The sequence below is a fragment of the Bactrocera latifrons genome, unplaced genomic scaffold, assembly GCF_001853355.1.
Source record: "Bactrocera latifrons isolate USDA-ARS-PBARC rearing strain unplaced genomic scaffold, ASM185335v1 scaffold_979, whole genome shotgun sequence".
Classification (NCBI taxonomy): Eukaryota; Metazoa; Arthropoda; class Insecta; order Diptera; family Tephritidae; genus Bactrocera; species Bactrocera latifrons.
In genome coordinates this window covers 6,436-24,052 of record NW_017537688.1, presented here as the reverse complement: position 1 = coordinate 24,052, position 17,617 = coordinate 6,436, and the positions used below count along the sequence as shown (strand labels likewise).

Here is a 17,617-nt window from a genome sequence, read left to right as displayed (position 1 = left end):
TCGAAGATGGGCAAAATCGGCCCACTGCCACGCCCACAAAATGGCGGAAACCGAAAACCTATAAAATGTCATAACTAAGCCGTAAATAAAGATATTAAAATGAAATTTGGCACAAAGGATCGCACTAGGGAGGGGGCATATTTGGAAGTAATTTTTTTGGAAAAGTGGACGTGGCCCCGGCCCCTACTACCTTTTTTGTACATATCTCRAAAACTACTATAGCTATGTCAACCAAACTGTATAGAGTCGTTTCTTTTAGGCATCTCCATATACAGTTCAAAAATGAAAGCAGTCGGACAATAACCACGCCCACCTCCCATACAAAGGTTATGTTGAAAATCACTAAAAGTGCTTTAACCGACTAACATAAAACGCCAGAAATACGGAAGAAATGTCAGAAGGAAGCTGCATCCTGGTTTTTTTTTTAAATTGAAAATGGGCGTGGCGTCGCCCACTTATGAACCAAAAATCATATCTCAGGAAGTACTCAACCGATTTCAATGAAATTCGGTATATAATATTTTCTTAACACCGTGATGACATGTACCAATAATGGGTGAAATCGGTTCACAACCACGCCTAAAATCTCGATTATCACTTTATCATGCGAGAGTATAAAATGTTCGGTGACACCCGAACTTAGCCCTTCCTTACTTGTTTTTTTAATAAAAACAAAAAATTCAAACTATCCTTTATTCCGTCCATAGATTTTTAATATCCTGTATATCATCCGTGTTTTTTCGTAAGTTTTCCAGTTTTATTTGGCATCGATTAAATTAATTTTTGGCAGGTTTCTAATGGGGTATCATCCCAAAGTTTCTTTGCTTTCCGCCACTATCCTTCTCGTGTTCTCGTCTTAAGGTCACTCCACAAGTCCTCAATCCACAGAGGATTTACTAGGCCACTACAGATCACATTTGAAGCCTTCAACTAATCAGATGCCAACCCCAATGTTTGTTTCGGGTCGATATCTTGTTAATAACACCATCGCAACGGTACGTTTTCTTCAGCATATGGTAGCATAACGTTTTGCAAAATATTTCTGTACTCGAAGGCGGTCATTGTGCCCATCAAAATAAAAAAGACCTGCGCCTTGCTAGGAGAAATTGCCCCAGCAGCAAAAGCTTTTCCCTTTAGTACAAGAGGAATTTTACTCACTTTACGATCCTGTAGATTACCATTCACTAATCGACGTCAGATTGGCCCTGATCTGACATTTAGTATAGCTTTCGCTGCAATTTGTCGAGAAGTAGTATATGGCGATCAGCAATTATTCCAGTTTTTCTTTGACAATCACGGGGTTCCTTTTAATTTTTTTGCTTCAGAGTTTAAGTTAGAAAGTTTTTCGACCGCCCCAAAACTTTTTTGCAATGAATTTGTATATGTTTTCTTCACCACGTTCAAAACTACTAAAAACGCGTTAAATCATTAACTAATTAACTTTAAGCCGCGTGTGTATATCGGCCGTTATTTGAGTTATCTCATAGGAAATGAGTGACCATTATCTATTTTAGGCACAAAGATACACTGTCTTACTCAGTAAAATAGATACAATTGGGCGAAAACTTGACCTAGAACCCATATAACTAATATCCGGCTGACTTTGCTCCATATGTTGGTGATTGTATGTGAGGTACCTTGATGAAACCCAGATAGCATTTTTTAGAATCTAGCATGATAATAGTCAATACATAAAATCGGGTGGGTAGTATCTACATACTCATAAACCCCTATACTACATATGTATAATGATTTCTGCTTCCCTAACAAATCTTATGCCAAATTTTTCCGTCAGTATATGAGTTATATAGACTATATGAATGTGTATTGCTTAAATTCCGATTCTCTGGTTGACGTTTTACACAAAAAGATACAAAGATATTTCTCTGACTTTGATTAATGCAAGTTGCAAGTATAAAAAGTTCGGTTTCACTCGAACTTGGTCTTTTCTTACTTGTTTAATATTACTTACATCTATGTATTTTATTGACTACATCAATTTAATTAGCAAATTATAACTTGTCACTCATACGCAAAATGAACCAAATAATAATGCAAGTTGTTGCAACTGACGCTCTATTCATTCGCCTTCATCGTAAAAATATAACGGTATAAACGGTAACAGTTACAACACCATTTGATGAAAAAATAGTATCAGCTACACTCACACCCCTTATTTTGTCGATATGTGTTTATATTCGAATAGGAACCACATCGTCTCAATAGCACCCAACCGGATTATGGAATTTATGAGAGTGCTGGGCTTAAGTGAAGCTGTGTGAYACAAGAGAAGTTAGACAGTGCTAGCCGCAATTACTTCTATCTGTCTTTCATGAACTTATATGTATGTACTTTTATCSTGATAAGAGCTGTCAACTCAGCACCATTCTTCAAAGTAGCCAATCCATCGTAGCAAAGCAAAGAATTCGAAACTTTTGCTACCAAACTTAACTTAAAAATTTTCATTTTGATAGATAAAACTGAAATCGTTTATATTTAAATTGAGTTTACGAAAAAAATATGAATCCGCTAACTTACATTCGGAATGGTATGATAGCAATTTCGTATCTTGTATCGTGTATCTAACAGTATGCGATGGATTGCGCGATAGGGCTGATTTGCAAAATGTTTTTTGCAGTTACACTAACAATTACAACTTGTTCTCTATTTGGCAGTTATAAGCATTAAGAATTTGTAGTTGTTAACACTATTGTCGTACTATTCCATAGTTACTATACTTAAAACTCTGATGTATTTCTGGTAATTAGATTTTAATTTTTCTTATGAGAAGCATCTTGTATAAAGCACATTAATAATTTTTAACATTTGTTAAAGCTGTATTTTTTTTTTTTGTTACACCACGTGTTATGATATACAAAACTATTCCACTTTATTTCATCGTATTTCCCGGTTAAAGTCAAATAACTAGTTTGGTCAAACATTCACATTTTTGTCCTCTAAAAGCCACGATAGCATCAACAATCAAAATTAAAGTTAGGTTCGATATTTTTAATTTAAAATGCAACACTCAAACAAGAATTTCGTTCGATCTAAAATGATAACGTTGTTTAGCCAACAGCTTGAATGCATTTCGTATCCTACATTTGCAGCTTTGCGGGACACATTTGCATGATTTCGCTTTTGGTTTTCTCCTCAGTGATTTATCTAAAAAAAAGATTTCACAACACGATTGATTAAATTCTAATAAAAATTTTAAATTACTTACCAATCTTTGCATTCTCATTGGATTGCCTCGCTTTATTRCCTAGTATTTTTTGAAACATGTCTAAAACTATAGTATGTATTTGTAGACACGACGGTATTGTGAATTATAGTGAAACTTAACTCGTTCTTATTTTGTACTTATATTAATTATTTGCTTTTTATGAGTGCACTCAGCTAAACTTGCGGTCGGATTGTTTTTTCCATTAATTTTTTTATCGTAACCACAAAATATTTGGGGATGTGTGCACATGATTAAATTMATTTATAACTTTTAACCACAAAGTTTTTTTCCCATATAAGTCTGAAACGTTATTCATAAATCATATTGGAAACTTGAATTTAATTTTATATTTAGTTATATTTTATTTTTGGTCAACATATTATCCATTTACCATATTTAACGGGTTTTTAACACAAATTTTAAACGATTCATATTAGTCTTGAGTTAAACTGACATAATATATTATAGGTCAAAATTATTTCTGATAATAATATATAACGAGTTATTTCACGACCATTGAATATGATATCAACATCGTTATTATATGAAATTGTGAAAAAACTATAGTCAAAGAGTACGACCGTAATCATTATATTGAGGTTAAGGGAATGTCATGGTCGCAATGCTTTTCTGACCCTAATCCTACCTTTCTGTCTCTCTCTAGTGATCGGAATTCTAACTGGATTTAAAGTTTTAGAAAATCTGTGGGTTTAAGAAGTTAAGATTCAATGATATATGAAGGTTTAATCCATCATTAAGGGAATAATGCAATTGTGATTTGTCGATCAGGTATCAACCACAAAGCCTAACATTTATAAGTCGTCCATATAAATGTTATTATTATTCACACTATTATTAGGATATTCTCTTCTTCCAAAATCTTTGCAAACATTTTCAATCTGTGCAAGAGCACAACAACAAAACACACGCAAACACCCAACACCCATGATAATTTTYGTCCACTGAAGCGTAGCAAAATAATTGCAACTTGGAGAAAGTTGTAATGTTACATAACCTCCGATGAGAGATAGGCTAGCGTTACAAATACAATACAATACAAATACAATACAAAGTTTCTTTGCAATACGTCTCAAAAAACAGGAGAAAAGAAATTTGGTAGCACCAGTGTTATATTAGCTAGGGGTAATTTCGAAACTACTCTCTGCGAAAATTACCATCTTTCCGTTCACGAGACGAAGGTCTTTGCTCGCCCTCAGGAAATTATCCCGGCAGAGAGTTGGAAATGGCTAATATGGTCAAATATCTGGGCGTCTCTCTGGATCCGATTCTTTTATAAAGCTACAAAACATACCGAAAACTCACACCGCTTCACGTAGTAATAAATCAAGCACAAAACACAATGCTTCAAATGACAKCAGAAGGATTTGACAGAGAGAAGGTAATCTCGTCTCAGCAAACCCAAGGGACAGTGTTACCAAACATCACTAGGAAATTTAAAGTTACCCTGTCAGCAAGGCTGAATGCAATGATTCCCCGCTCGACCTATTGTTAAGGGGATAGCACATCAACGGCTTGAAAACGTCGGAGGGAAATGGTGCAGGAGTCACAGCACTACGTATGTGAAGTTATCCGAGCATCTTTCATGCAGAAGCATTTGCTATAAGTTGTGTTAAACCTCCTCATACTCAGCTATAGCCAAGTGGCACTTAAAGCGATCTCCGCTTATGAGATTTAAACGCTACTGGTGCAGTAGTGCATAGATTTGCCTTTAACGAAGGAAAACAGCGCGACTTTCGGCGTTAGTGGGCTATGTTGAAGAACTTTCAAAGATGTATAGTATTGCCAAATACGAGATCTGTAGTGCTGGAAAGATGGAAACGTCGGAGACCACTTCTGATCAGGAATTACTAAAAACGACCCAATAATTTTCACAATATTTTCCTAAAAAGTAAAATCAAACTAAAATTGATTTTAGACTTAATGGAAGTATAAGCAGTTCGAGAAACGTTATACCCCCACCTAGCCATATCAATTCAATATATAATATTAGTTTGTCAAAAAAGTCTTGCGGTATTTTCGCTAGTTGGCGCTGAGAGCGCGTAGTTCTAGTTATATTCGTCCCATCGGGTCATGCTGTACCTTTTTGGAAAGCTCATTTCACCCGCTAAACATGGAAAAAAATAAAGAGAAAATACGGCATATTTTACAGTACTACTACGATAAAGGAAAAAATGTATCTCAATAGTAGCAGCCGTAGCATAGCTCAAGAGCTGCGCATGAGTCATCAAAAAGATTTTTATGAAAATTGAAAATTCAATCAAAAAATATCGCAAGACTTTTTTGACAWCCATACATATGTATATTTATACTTATGCTTTTACCTTTTATAAAATACTCTTGAAATACCAGTTTTATCTTATTCAATTAATATTATTATTATTCGTATTTGATTTGTTCATGCTATATAATTACATAATCAACTTACAGATAAAACATTTACATTCTAGTTATCGCATTCTTTCAATATGTTAACTATCAAAGCTACAAATTGTACACAAACATAATCAATAACAAGAAGCCATATCAATACAGTTGACATATGTATGCACATAATATATCATGTACTTTTTTACATGTGTTGTCTAATATAGACAGATCTAACGTCTCTCCAAAATATATTGCGTCTATGCATTTTTTTTTTCTTTGTAAATTGACGTTTTTTTATTATTTTCAAATTTTTTATTTAATTTTTTTTTATGGTAAACAATCTTGATGTGGAAGGTTTTAGTAATAAAAATTATAAGTTATTTCGCTTATATTGAAAACATTAACTTGCCTGATTCAGTCTCTCTCCTACAATTATTAATGTTTATTATATTCTCGTATTCATATAATAATAATATATATTATATAGTAAATATAAAAAAACCAGCTTTTTCTCAGTAGGATGCAAATATGCAAAAAACATACGATTGTAAAAGGAAATGCATACATCTATGTGTTACTTGTTTTTGTTGCTGTTACACGTACTCGAACGTAAGGTAATGAATATTAATATATAATAATTATTTTACCACTTTAACATTATTGTGATTATTCCTTGTTTAATTTTCATTCTTGTACATATGTATATGTATGTATAGAAAATACGGAAAATGGTAGTGTCATTGTTGTTGTGCTATAGAAGCTTCTAAATACAAACACATATACATACATACACGCGTTGAAATGCATTTATAGAAAAATCTCTTTTTTCCATGTCCTTTAAAGAAAAAGGTCTATTGTACCACGTCGTAAATATCCGGAACATTTAATTATTTTGCGCTTTGGTTCAAACTGTCGATGTTTGACTTTTGTGTGTTTGCGTATTGTTGCAATAACGAATTTGCCGCCTCCTTTATGGTCACCGCCTGCAACTCCTCCTCTTCCCCAGCCTCTTCCTCATTCTCTTCCTCGTGTTCCTCGCAAATGCTATCGTGATGCTTGCGAGACTCGCGTTTACGCATGTAATTAGTGAGTGGCCGCTTTTTTTGTTCCTTGCAGAATGGGCACTCTTTCTTTTGCCCCTTTACCGATTTCACTTGCCTGCATTTTTCTGTAATAAAATGAGAAAAAAACCAATCGTGAACCAAAAATGTTAACATTCATCTATATGACGCATATATTAAGCAGCGAGACTAAGTTCTTTGTTATGTGAACGCGCGTCGTCGGTTATTCTATGCTGAAATGACAACTGAGGTTATTAACCGTTCAAAATCTTCAATTGAGAGCGCGTGTGCAATAACAACAAGTGTCTACAAGGCCTTACTCAGATAAATATTTAAGTACCCAGGTACCCAGTACTTTTCAGAATAAATTTATTACTCAATCTGGGGTACTGTCATGTGCGACATAAAAACACTAATACCACTTAAATAATTGTACTCTAATTACCATGCGTGATAAATTTACATATAAAGTACATACAAGTATATGTGATATAAGTTCGAAGGACATTAAGTTTTGCATTTTTGTATATATACTTATTTCAGAGATTATTTTTTACTAACTCAAATTGTATCTACATACATATATAAACGCATTTTGGATGTGTGAGCGAATGTTAATGCATGTGTCTAAGCCTAATACTGATATACATACTTATATTCTGCTCGTACTTGAACTTGTTTTCGTATTTATGTTTCTATAATTAATATTTCTCACATGGCGCTTATACTTCGGTTCATATCATTTCGCACTTTAGAAGTTTCTAAATGCATTACAAGATAATCGGATATGATATCAGTTATCTTGTGCTACTAAGTATTTAGTTAAACGCAAGGGAATAACACTCGAACTGTACAACCTTAAACTAAATCATATCTAACTTAGTCGATTCTTATCTTAAACAAATAATAAAATAAATTTTCGGATTTAATATTAAAATCCAAAATAAAACAAAAAATTGTATTTTTAATAAACAAGGGAGGGATATTGCTAAATCCAATTAGCTCATCGTGCTGATCATTTATATACATACGTACATATGAATATGTTATAGGGTATCTGACGTTTACTTCCGGGTGTTAAAATTTTCGCGGCAAATTTAATATACCCTGTCCATGGTGTAACTACAGATTATTTATCATAAGTAACATTCCCTTTTACTTATGATAAATAATTCATAGCACCAAAAAATTTAAAAAAGGTTAGTTTTAGTGCAAAAAGCAAAACCAAGAACTACACTTACGAGTTATATAGTTTTTTATATGATATTTAATTTTTATATACTCTAGTTGAACATTTTCGGAATGAATAAAGGCTTATTTACATATTCTGTGCTTTAACGTAAAATGCGTCAATACTACATTGAACTTGTAAACTTTCTTCTCCCTCCAATCTGGGGAAGCGTTTCAGAATAAGATGGCCTTCAAATCACGCAAATATTTGCAGGTTACTAAGACTTAACAAAAATAAACAAATAATCCCATTTCCTGGTTGACGTCAAAGGCAAATATATCGAACCGCATGTAACGGTTTAGCTTATAATATACATAAATATATATCAAATTGTTGGTCAGTATTACAAAAGTCAGGAACTGGTTATACAAAATGTGAATTCAATATAAATTAATATACAAATTTACAAATATGCCAATCTATTTAAAAACGGATTTTTTAGCCAATTTATGATTATTTAAATAAATATGTTTAAATACAGTACTGAGTAAGAAATTGAATTCGCTCCTGAAAATTAATATTAAATACACTTATTACAAATTTTCTAAAAATATTCCTTTTTTGCAGTGTAGTAAATTTTTTTTTTTTTTGGCATCATAGTCGTAATTAGATTGGCCTTGTTGCGCTGATAAGCTTTTTTACTATAAATAACCATGCCTAGGTATTGCCTTACATGCACCCTAATACAGGTACTAAGTACATATATACCTAATATATACAAATAGATATGAATATAGTAAATACTAATATATTGGTATATACATATTTCAAATAACACTCTTTTATGCAAAGGCGTTTCTATTTGTCTATATAGAACAGATTTTTTGAAATAGTTGCTTTTTATATGATTTTAATTGACGTGTGAGCAAAGCCTATATGACCACATAGTGTCTGTTTATCAACAGTCACATGCGATTGTGTGATTAAGCAACGATTAAGACAACGTGTTTTTGAACTATACAAATATTTAGTTTGTTCACATGTCAGTTTATATACCATGTATGTATGGAAGTGTGACTAAAATGTATATATTTATAAATATACGATATTTGTTTATTAATAAGTTTACATACATATATAATACAGACTGAAATTTTTAAAAATATAGATCAAATGTATGTAAACGTACATATATATGTATTATATGTATGTGTTTTTATATACACATGATTGTGTTAATATATATATACATATATATATATATATATATGTAGACACATACATATATGTTTATTGGTTTATTATTTGATAATAATAATTATGCTGTTTTAAAGTGCCTATTTTTTTACGTTTATACGACACATCTATAAACATACATACATCCATATATAAACTCCCTGATAAGGTGATTAGAATTATTTACCGATAGTAAAATATTTAATTTTCAACTTCAAATGATAATTTTGCACTGTGTATATTTATCAATTTTTTTCAACCTTTCAAGCATGTGGACTATACACGTTTATAAATATTTTCAGAGAATGGTCTGGATCTAGTTGAAGTGCATTCGAAATACAAAAATTAAAACGTTAAATATACATTTATATAGCAGATTTATATATCAAGGTATAGGAGTGCTACGTTGTTGGCCATTAAGATTCTATTAACAACATTTTTTTTTTAGAAAACCTGCTAAGATACATACTTTTATATAATATTAGACTTTCTCATTTTTATACAACTTATATTTTTCAACTAAAAGAAAGGAGTATACAAACTTTTAGAAGGAAAAGGCGGATACTCTATAAAATATATACATATCGTCACCTAAAATACGAAAGAACGTTTGATCAAAAAATTCGAAATTGAGTGTTTCATTGATTACGACCCACTACTTCAAATTACATACATATAAGTACATATCTACAACATTTTAAGGTCCTGCTATCAGATATAACCCAGTTTTTACCAATATTTAAATTTTGTTTAACTCATGTTCCATTTTATARCGTTTTTCATTCTTTCTGTCCCTATATACGTGAACTAGTCTCTCTGTTTTTGAGATATGTATTTGAAATTTTGTCTATCCAAAAAGACGATCATTTGTCGGAACCGGCATAGATGATAAACAAATTGATCAGATCCAACAAAACCAAGTTAACATATCTTATTTTTTTTTTTTTGTTAAGCGTTCAATTTCTTGTCATTTTGCAATGCTTAAATGTTAAACTGCAAAAGAAAAATTAAATAAAAGAAAAGAAAAAACTAAAAAGTAYTCATACAGTGACAAAGTTTCTCACTAAATATAATCCAATTGTGTCACTTTAAATTTGAAATCGCGGTTTTTCACCTTTTTCAGAGTTTGCGGTCAATCTTAATTGTTCTTTGAAAATAAAACACGTACATATATTGCCAAAGTGAGTATCCATAATTCTAAGAAGAAAGCTTTTTAATTAAATTGGAAATTATCCGCGTATTACTAAATTCATTTATATTGAAAACTGTATTTCAATTGAGCTCATTTTGTAGTTAACCAATGTMGAAACGCTTGATCTCCGTAATCAAATGAACTTAACTGTAAATGCACGTATAGTATATAAGAATGTACATATGTACATACATATATAAATAGAACTGGTTCAGATGTAACGTTTAGTCAATGAAATTGGCATTTGCTGAGAAATTAACCTATTGTAATAGTTATTTCATAATAAGTGTATTAATATTTATATACTTTTATGCTTGGTTTATATATTACCAAAAGTTGTATTGATTTCCCAGAATTTAATATTTGTTTGATGAGTTCTACTAAATTTTAACTCAGCTATGAAACACATAAAAAAAGTTAAGTAAAAATTTCTTGAATATTACAACAATATACACAATTATTTTGTAAAGYTAAGCAAATCTCGTGAACGTCTCAAAAAACTTTATTATACAAGCATTATTTTCAGTTCAATGTACATATTTCAAATGAACTTAAAAAAAAAGGAATAAGAACAAAAATTTAACAGCCTTTTTTGGGTAAAAATCCTTACAGAAAAGTCGAAATAATATATAATATTTTCTCTAAAAAACACTTATTGATCTGAAATCTGTGCAAGAAAAAAATATTATATGTACATATATGCAAATCTCTCAATTAAAACAGTGAATAGTAATATAATGGAAATAAAGCTACAATTAAGTACTTAATTACATATATGCATACATCAGATCCAGACATTGATCGATAGTGGTGATCGGCATTCATTTGACGTTGAATAGAACTTTTGTATGCATTTTACTCGCTTGTCATTTTCGAAATTGTTCACATAAAATAAACTTAGCATAAATTTCTAATAATGACAACATTACACGACAGAAAATCAAACTCTCAGCATGACAGTAAAACTGTATACAAATTAATATCGAATAATGGAAATTGTTTTATAATGGAAATATTTTCCTGCCTTTAATTCTTACAAACTTCGATTTATATAACTTTGGGCAACACCCAAACTTGGCTTTGCCTTACTTGTTTACAAAAATTTACATAGTACTAATAGTTTTAATTTCACGGCTTTTATATATCGAATTATTTACTAGATATTAAAATCTCAGCGAAAGTCTTTCTATACTATAGAACCATCGTAATCGCCGTTAACCTGGTTTTTATTACCTTCTTTATATTCATACGTTCTAATTAGTATGGTAAACAATTTTTAGTTTTACTTAAATTGAACATACATACATATGTATGTATCGTAGCTAGTATGTATAAAAATAACATTTATATGTATTTTAATACATCTACTTGTATGATGGCAATGTAACAAGGTCAATTGGCTTTATTTATTATTTTAAATTGCTTGATCTGATCACTAAGTGACATGAATCATAAAGCGAGGTACTAAGCTGCTAGGCGTTGAATATGGTTTAAATTATGTTTTAAAAATAATAATTTAATTTTKTCCTTGCATACCACCTTGCATACCACTGAACACTAACACTTAGTCCCTTCTGGCATTACAATTTTGGCGCTTGGAAGATTCCTTGCGCGCAGACTCACGCCCAGCTCTTAATAAAAAGTTCCATACAGAATATTATAGTATTTAAGTATGTACAAACATACTTATATATATATGTATATGTATTATAAAAATAAAATTTGGTGTATAACTATATTTTAGTTTCACATCCCAATGATAACAAAATTTCTCTATGGCTTTACTAACAACTGCTAAAAGCGCTTGTACTGAATGTTGTTTACATTCATAGATGAGAAATACCAATGCATTCACGGATACGCATTCCCGTAAAAATTTACATACACTTTATATATACTTAACTATGTACCTTATATGCAAGTGAATGTGCGCATTATGGCTCGAACAGGTTGAAAGATCTATTAACGTTTTTGAGTTGTTATTGCGTTGTAAAAAAATAAGCATGCTATCAAAATAAAGTTTATCTTTAAAACTAAGAATAATTATAATTTTAGTCTCACAATACACAATAAAAACACTCATATGTGTTACCACATTTGATAAGTTTGCATATGTGTTTTCATACGTATTATAAATAAACATRTGCTTGTATGTATGTATAAGTCATATATGCATATATGTATATGTGTGTTTGTACAAACATCATACATATATAAATACTGCTAATGCAATCAGGTATGATAATTAGCTGGGCGTGTTCTGGTACAATACTTCTATACGTTCTTATATGTATGTATGTACATATATATTTACATTAGACAGACCGATGACCTTTTCATTGTTTTTTTTTATATTTTTCCACTTTTTGCACATACTGCATAAAAGTTGTTATGTTCGATACCACTTCTGCCCCCTTCCACTATTACTTTATTATTAGTCGTTTGTTGTGAGTTGAAAATCTTTTAAACATTTAAACAAAAACGTATTAACTCAATTTACCCTTTATGTGTTTTGCCTACCTTGAACCTTGCTGTAGGAATCCTTAGATGGTGGACTCGAGCCATGTTCCAACGAACCATAGGGGAACTGCTCATAGTCGCGGTAGTAGGTGCCGCGTACTGACCCACCGTACGACATAGTCGAATCGCCAACAAAAACACCCCATACATCCATGTTAATGTTTTACTATAATGTACGCTTCGTGCASTCGGCTTTTAGACTTGATGTTGATTTAAACGAGTTATGTTGGTTCGAATAGTCTTGCGGACACTTCTCCGAATTCGTTGTGYTTTTCGTAGTTGTTTTTGTATAGATTTGGGTACAGACAAACAATTTTTGCTATGTTCGTAGAAATTGTGCGTATTTATTTCTCGAAGTCAAACGCTAACCAAAGTTGGATTCGTAGTTGCGGTCACTTCCGTGGATGCAGRCATAAATTGGTGAACTACAACTATTTGTACACTTTTTTCTTCTTAACCAATGTGCTTGTCGAGGGCGTTTGTTGACTTCTGTAAAAATTATATGCATATACATATATGCCWCCTCTATATTTTTATATGTTCATAGGCGTAAATATGTATATCTTTTTATAATCATGCGTGCATTCACACTGTTTTTACTTGTCTTAAACTTGTTTCTTTTTTGTTTAAATGAACTGAAAAATTGTGCTCTTAATACACCATTCGTTAAATGCGAAATGTATATAGCAGTTGTGTGCGAAACTACTAAAAGTCCTAAAAAACACACTTTATTGTCCGTTGGATTCTCACAAGAGACTGAACTGAATTTGTTGTCTCGTCCGCTATATGGCTCACCGTTCTATAGCAGCGAACGCTTTTCGCTTTCCATATACGAGTATTTTTATAGATTCGTTGTTGTTGATGTGACTACTCATGACAAGTATACATATGTATATGTATGTGCATTTGTGAGTATGTGACTCTGCCGACTGAATTTTTTCATTAGTTTATTTACATGTATATTTGCGTTGCGTTTATTTTGCGCTGGCTAGTCTCGTGTTGTTTTCTCCATTGCAACCGAATACGAGCGCCTTCACCGCCCGCAAATGGAAACCACGAAGATTTAAATGCAATCTCTCTCATCGTCGACGTCGCCCCATCCTAGGCTGGCGTATGCTACGATTTTTAAGACGAAAAAGAGTGAGCGAAGTGGTGTACGTGAGTAAAACGGGGTAGCGCGCTGTGAAGGTAAACTCGTGTACATATAAGTATGTATATATATATATAGATACACGTATAAAGATATATGTACATACATACGTTTGTTGTTGTTTTAAGAATGACTGATTAACAACGGAGTACTGGAGAAGTTATAAACTTCACAACCGATTACTTTCTGATTGTATGCATCCATACATATGTATGTACATATATACATACGTACGAATTCAGAAGTAAATGCGCTCTGAGTATAATAGGAGGCCACTAATCACCATAAACAAATATGCCTTCATGCTACCCACCTTTAAGGTATGACCTTTTTTGATGCATTGTGTAAAACATTCGATTTCGCAAATTATTACAACAGAGGCCATTCATTCTTGCTGTTGTTATTTTTTGTGACAAAAAAAAAAAAAAATCGTTTCACAATATTGACTACAGGTTTCAGCGCAGTCTAGATAAGGTTTATATTTAAATTTGCACTTGCAAACAAAGAGCGGTTGGTAGTGCAACACTGTAAATATTTACAGATGTAAAGTAACTACGTTCCTTCTGTGACCTGTAGATATTTAGTTATATGCTTTAGTTGTCCGATCTGATAGGAGCATTGACTTCTCCATACCTTTATTTAATAAAAATTAAATTAGTTTATATGACAGCTGCATATGTAAATACATAGTACACATATGTATATGCTTAATGGATCGTAGCACTGCCCTGGACAATAATCTGCCAAATTTTGTGAAAATATCTTGTCAAAGATATAGAAATAGACGACCGTGGCATAGCTCGTCACTATGTATGTATTATATACATATGAATATACTTTATAGGGTCTCCGACATTTCGTTCTTGGTGTTACAAACTTTATGGCAAATTTAATATACCCTGTTCAGGGTATAGAAAAGCAGTGGGAAAGTCAAAATTCCTTTTTTTTATCATTATTTATTCTAACTGAATTTGAGAAACAGAAAATCCTTTATCTGTACTACCAATAAAACACATGCATAACAAAGCTAAATTCCTTTTTAAACCATTTCTGACTCATAATTGTGCACTTATTAACTTAAAAATGTAATGTGAACGAACTTTTTCATCTGCAGTCTTGATTATCATAAATTAACGATAAAACATTGCGAAAGAATTAAATTCGATGRAATCGTGAATAAATTACAATAAAGTTTTTTATATTCTTGATATATATTAGAGGCACAATTAATATACCCCAAACTATTAAAATGCTCCCAGTGTTTCATCAAGGTACCTAACATACTGTCCCAATCGTCTGGAGTAAAGTCAGCCGGATTTTCGAAAATTCTAATATTGGATATTTTATCTTAACTAGATGTTATATCTATTTTAGACACAAAGATATACTGTTATAAATAAAACAGGCTTTCTCATTTTTAATGCGATAACTCACATAATAGCCGATATATGTGGTATAAAGTCACCCGGTATTAGGAATATGGGGGCTACGGGAAGAATTGATCCGATTCAACCCATTTTTGACACACAGACATACTATTATCAGGAAAGGATTCTCTTGAAATTTTAATTATATGTCTCACACAATTACCGATTTGTCCAGTAAAAAGGAAAATATAAGTGCAGAGGACCAAATATTCGGATTTGGACAATTTTTGTATAAAAGGTGACATACTACGCAGTTCTATATCTTAACTTAGTGCTTAGTTGTTTGTACTTTAAATCATTACTATATCTAAATTTTTGCTCAAGTTATTGCTTGCATAAACAGACAGATGGACGGACGGAAGACAGTCACTCGGATTTAAATTTTTTTGTGATATAAACAATTGTTAGGTTAACAAAACAATTRTACTCTGTAGCAATATGTTGCATGAGTATAAAATATAAGAAACTATTAGCTGAAAAAGCTTCGAAATTAAATGTTGAAGTTTAAAATAAGTATACCCTGGTACTTTCAACGGCATTTAAAAAATAATTAACAGTTATCCTTCTCGTTTTGACTAAACTATGTATGTATTTAAYTTTTATTTATAAGTACACATACATTTTCTTTTTTGCAATTTAGGAAAATCTCGGAGGCAATTCGAGAACTGTTATGCTGGCCACAATTTCACCAGCCAATATAAATATTGATGAGACTCTAGCTACCTTACGCTATGCTTGTCAAGCTCGTACAATAGTGAATCGGGTCAAAGTGAACGAATCACCACATGATAAAATTATACGGGAGCTACGTGCAGAAGTCGATCGCCTTAAGTCGCTGAGAAATGAATATGAACGTCAACGCCGCTTGTCGGCCACTACTAATCCAACGCCTAGAAAAATAATTATTGAAACTTCAGTTGATGAGAGTGAGGTCGAGGCGTTACGACAACAACTTGCTGAACGCGAAAGAGAACTAGATAAAGCACAAAAATCCTGGATGCAACGCTTGAAAGAAGCTGAAGATCAGCGAAAGTCGGAGTTACGACTGTTACGTCGTAAGGGTCTGGCCTTAGAATTGTCGACAGATCAAAAGCATGCCTGTCTAGTAAATTTGACAGCTGATGCAATTTTTAGTAATACACTATTTTACATATTACCGGAAGGACAAGTAAAGATCGGTCGTACGCGCACTTCGTCCTATTGTAGTCAACCGGACATATTACTTGACGGCCCTTTGGTTGCCTATCACCATTGGTATGTCTATAATTATTTCATTTTTATTGTAAATATTTTTATATTCTGTATTAATTTATTGCAGTATAATTGAAAATATACATGGTGAATTGTTCATAATCCCACAAAATGATGATTTTGAAACGTATCTGAATGGTGATCTTGTAACTGAACGCAAAAAAATGTTCCATGGAGACCGTTTAGTGATTGGTGGTACACATTATTTTCGGATATCCAATCCGTTTTGCTGTCAGAAAAATAAAAATTTGGTGAGTTTCAGTAAATAATTAGTTAAAATTTATAAGACATTCGTCCTTTGACAATGCCTTTCAAGTTTAATCAACCAGCAATTTAGTTGGGAAGTAATTGGAATCAAAGCCTGCGAAATTCTGTTAAGTGCTGATGATGATGTTGTAAGGTGCCTGAATGTTCGAAAATTCTGATTTCCCCCGATTTTAGATATTGCATGCACGAAGGATTCCTCCTTATCAAGAACTTAAAAGCTATCAAAAATTTAAAACTCTTACAATGACCTTAATTTAACAGTGTTAAGTATGTACTTCCATATGGTCGATCTCAATTCAGACACGACTAAGTCAAAATCTAAATTGATCCCTAAAGTTTGTAATAATAGCAGTTTATTACCTTAGTTGGGTGTTTGATCCATCTTATGAATCTTCATCAAGATTAAGGTATTATATATTTACATAACAAATATGTAATTTTGAGACAAGTTATATGTTCTTCGACCAACACTTCTTCTTTACTGACGTAGACACCGCTTACGCGATTATAGCYGAGTTAACAACAGCGCCATTTGGATATTCCAAACGAMGCCAAGTCCTTCTCCACTTGRTTCTTGGGTACTGTGTCGAATACTTTCAGAGCTGGARTGTTTTCGTCCATCCGGACAACATGACCAAGCCAGCGTAGCCGCTGTCTTTTAATTCGCTGAACTATGTCAATGCCGTCGTATATCTCGTATAACTCATCATTCCATCGAATGCGATATT

At 32.2% G+C, this 17,617-nt stretch overlaps 2 protein-coding genes and 1 long non-coding RNA gene across 3 annotated transcripts in view; 1 reads left to right on the top strand and 2 right to left on the bottom strand.

Moving 5' to 3' along the window:
• The window catches only part of LOC108977932 (kinesin-like protein KIF14), a gene marked incomplete at its 3' end in the record, with an annotated part of 23,183 nt that overhangs the window by 3,234 nt on the left and 2,332 nt on the right, over positions 1-17,617 (top strand). The window contains 2 exon segments of the mRNA XM_018947922.1: positions 16,012-16,625; positions 16,690-16,873. Coding sequence (XP_018803467.1) covers positions 16,012-16,625; positions 16,690-16,873 — 798 coding nt within the window.
• On the bottom strand, positions 2,755-3,313 carry LOC108977934. The gene is made up of 2 exons (XR_001994073.1): positions 3,227-3,313; positions 2,755-3,165 (listed from the first exon to the last, which is right to left on the bottom strand). It is a non-coding gene; the product is annotated as an uncharacterized LOC108977934 (long non-coding RNA).
• Positions 5,591-13,612, bottom strand: LOC108977933. Its single transcript, XM_018947923.1, has 2 exons — positions 12,795-13,612; positions 5,591-6,782 (listed from the first exon to the last, which is right to left on the bottom strand). The coding sequence occupies exons 1-2, from the start codon at positions 12,946-12,948 to the stop codon at positions 6,502-6,504; spliced, it is 435 nt and encodes a 144-aa protein (XP_018803468.1). The 5' UTR covers positions 12,949-13,612; the 3' UTR covers positions 5,591-6,501.